The sequence below is a fragment of the Mesitornis unicolor genome, unplaced genomic scaffold, assembly GCF_000695765.1.
Source record: "Mesitornis unicolor isolate BGI_N332 unplaced genomic scaffold, ASM69576v1 scaffold36246, whole genome shotgun sequence".
Taxonomy (NCBI): domain Eukaryota; kingdom Metazoa; phylum Chordata; class Aves; order Mesitornithiformes; family Mesitornithidae; genus Mesitornis; species Mesitornis unicolor.
Genome location: NW_010193592.1, coordinates 12,217 through 15,369, shown reverse-complemented (window position 1 = coordinate 15,369; position 3,153 = coordinate 12,217). Strand labels below are relative to the sequence as shown.

The following is a 3,153-nucleotide window of genomic DNA, read 5'->3' as shown; positions in this document are numbered from 1 at the left end:
TGGGCGAGTCCGAGGATGGAGAGGTACCCTTCCCGCCTGTGCCTGCCGAAAGCGGTGGCAGGGTGAGCCGCAGTGCCCGCAAAGGTAAGAGGTATGGATTTTGCACTCAAAGGTGACGTGTACGTTTAGAAATTGATGCCATGTGTGTCAAAATCAGATCGATTCCAGTTGATATGTAAATATATGTATGTGTGTGTGTGTATATATATATATATATATAATCATCATTGAAGTTCCAGAGTAGATTTACATGTATGTAAAACCTTGGATTCTTGTAGTCCCGCCAGATACACACCTCCTTCCTCCACATAACCCCGTGGCTTGACCTTGTCAAGGACGAAATCTGAATTTAATCTCGTCTTGAAAAACGCTATGAGTTTTAAAGTAGTGGATTAGCTGAGTAATACTGTAATCGGTCCCTGTTAATTTTTTTTTCTTTCATTCTTCTGTTCTGAAACCATATTTTCACTTGGCGGTCGGTCAGATTGAGCATTCGGGAGAGCTGGAGGCGTTTATCTTTGTTTATGTAGACACTGAAGAAGAATTCTCTTTCTAACTCTCTAATTTGATATTTGGTGTATGGGCACCTCTTCTTACGGGTACGTTGTCCACCTGTGGAGTGAAAAAAGGCAGAAGCGTTTTGAGACCCGGCGGTGGCTGGCGACGGTGGCTGAGAAGGGGTGAGGGGGGGACGACACGACGACTCAGACAAAACACATTAACATGGAAAAGGATCGTTTTGTCCGCTCCGGGGCTGGGATTAGCAGATCCGAGGTTGGGGACCAGCTCTCCGCCCTGGGTGTGAGCAGCCCGGAGCCGGGTTCCACTGGGAGCCGGCGCGGCCGCTGGCAGGGCGAAACCCCCGCCGAGCCGCCGGGATCCGGCCTTGCCGGAGGCCGCGGGGAGGGCGACCGGAGGGAGGGGTGGTGGCGGGGAGTTCCTGCGGATTTCACGAGCTGGAGGAAAGCCTTTGTAGGCTGCTCTGCTCCGCCTGGACGCCGCGCATACGGAGCCGCCCCGGGAGCAGCCATCACCTGGCCGCCTGCACCAGGCGGGACCTCATCGGGCAGGGGAACCCCGAGCCCAGCCCTCCCGAGCCTGCACCCGCCCGGATCTCGACCTCAGTCCCCAGGCTCATCCCGGCTCCACGTCCCCAGCAGAGGAAAAGCCCCTGAGTCCAAGGTTCAAGAGCCTCATTCTCCCCGAGCCGCCTGTTTTTAAAGCACACTCTCCACCGCATCGAGGTATTCTCCTCTCGATTAGCCATTACGGTTTTAAAGTTCATTAAGCAGAATATAAAAGGTTTCAAGGTTCAGGAGCTCTTTACATTAAATGTAGCTGCTATCCCTTTAAAAACTTCCTTTTCTGGTACAGTTAATTGTCGAGGTATTTTTTCCCCGAGCTGTATACTAGGTTTGCCTTTTAAAAAGACCACATAAAAAAATCACGCTTTGACAGATTGAATAACAATTGTAAGTAACAAACTGTTGGACAGAAGGCAACACGTAATTGCCACAATGCCTTAGTAAAATGGCTTCCTTTAGACAAAAAGGCCAGCTTTAGGTTAATTTGTTTCTTTTAATATATTGGTGCAGTTCAGGCGGCTACTTTATCTGTTAAACACTATTCTAGTGCAATCGTTAAAACGGCGAAGGCTTTGAATTCAGCTCCTAACTAGACTTCTGGTTCAACACATGGCTTTTATAAAATCACTGGATTACATTGATATCAAAGGAGTCAGGATCTCCTTCTTTGCCGAATTTACAGGCACCGAACATACGTTATTATATTTTCAAGAGTTGACCACAGAGCTCTCTTTTATTATTATTTAAAAAAAAAAAGAAGGAGAAAGAAAAAAAAATTAAGGCATCCATTGCCCGGTGGGTATTTCACGGCCAATTTCAGCACTAAACACGTGATCTCGCCTTTTATAACAAAGTTTTGCTGGGGGAAATCTAAAGGCCCTTCATAAACCTTATATGCTTATAAAACAGCATATAAAAATTTAACAGCGGCGGTGCGCTAGATTTCAAGCTGCCTTTCCGAAAAGCGCTCGGGCGCTGCCTTTATACGTACTGGAGCTGCCGGATTTCTCCTCATTGTTGCCGGAAGATGACTCGGGGCTGCTGCTGCTCTCCGGTCGCCTTCGTCTCTCCTTCTCCACCGCCGCCGCCGCCCGGCTGCAGCCGCCCTCCGAACTTGAAGTTGCCGCTGCCGCCCCGGCGGCCGCGGTCGCCTTCTCGCCACTCTTGTCTACCGGGTAGTCCGTCGAGGCCAGGTTTTCCGCCGTGCCATAAGCCGTCTCGAAAAACTGGTCGAAAGCCTGGGGTAGGACCCCGTTCCTGCCCACCGTGCTATAGAAATTGGAGGAGACGTTGGTGCTGGGGTGGTAGACGTTAGCTGTGTTTTTCCCGAACATCTCGCCCATGCTAGCAGTGTTGGTGGCAGGCAAGCAGTCTCTGTGCATGATCTCCTCTGCGGAGTAGCAGTGGGGCAGATTGTTCCTGGGGTGCCATTTACTGGAGGGATCAATGGCATATTCCCTGAAGGTAACTTCTCTCACAGGTTGGACCTGGGGTAGGTTGGAGGAGTAGGAGTATGTCATAGGGCGAGAAGACGGGGTCTGGGGCAAAAAAGAAGGGAGGCTGGAAAAATCAGGACCCGAGACGTAGTAAGTACAACTTGGCAAATACATGTTAGAGGAACAAGGAACACGCTCATCAAAATCCATCATTAGGGCTACCTCGGCTTCTCCGCATTAGCTGAGCTTAACATGATTCTCTAGCGCAGCTGCCTCTTTGAAGCAGATCCGTGAAGTAAGAGATGGGGAGACGTAAGCTGACGTGGAAAGCTCTCCCCGGCGGCGGCAGGGAGGTGCGGTCACGTGGCCCGACGTTGACATTGACGAGCGGCGGGTCCGGGCCCCGCTCCCTTTGTGGCCACCGCGGGGGGAAGCAACAGCTCGCCCCAGCGCCTAAGGGCGAGCCTAGCGCGGGTCGGCCGGAGGGGGGCGAGATTTGGGAGGGGGGGATACACAAAGCCGCCTCGCCGCTGCCCCAGACGGAGTCGCCCGGCTCCCGGCCCGCGCCGGCTCTGGAGCATAGAGGCGTAGCGGTCCACCCGGGGTTAGGTGAGACCTTTCTGTTTGTCCGT

At 52.1% G+C, this 3,153-nt stretch overlaps 1 protein-coding gene across 1 annotated transcript; it reads right to left on the bottom strand.

Moving 5' to 3' along the window:
* Window positions 1-64: 64 nt before the first annotated feature.
* Window positions 65-2,767, bottom strand: HOXA11 (homeobox A11). The gene is made up of 2 exons (XM_010187511.1): window positions 2,077-2,767; window positions 65-612 (listed from the first exon to the last, which is right to left on the bottom strand). The coding sequence occupies exons 1-2, from the start codon at window positions 2,732-2,734 to the stop codon at window positions 380-382; spliced, it is 891 nt and encodes a 296-aa protein (XP_010185813.1). The 5' UTR covers window positions 2,735-2,767; the 3' UTR covers window positions 65-379.
* Between the last annotated feature and the right edge of the window lie 386 nt (window positions 2,768-3,153).

Bases quoted from the DNA above. Each gene is read 5' to 3' on its own strand.
- HOXA11 (XM_010187511.1), bottom strand. From the start codon at position 2,734: ATGATGGATTTTGATGAGCGTGTTCCTTGTTCCTCTAACATGTATTTG. The intron at 613-2,076 runs GTACGTATAAAG...TTCACTCCACAG, and splicing joins GGAGAAATCCGGCAGCTCCA to GTGGACAACGTACCCGTAAG.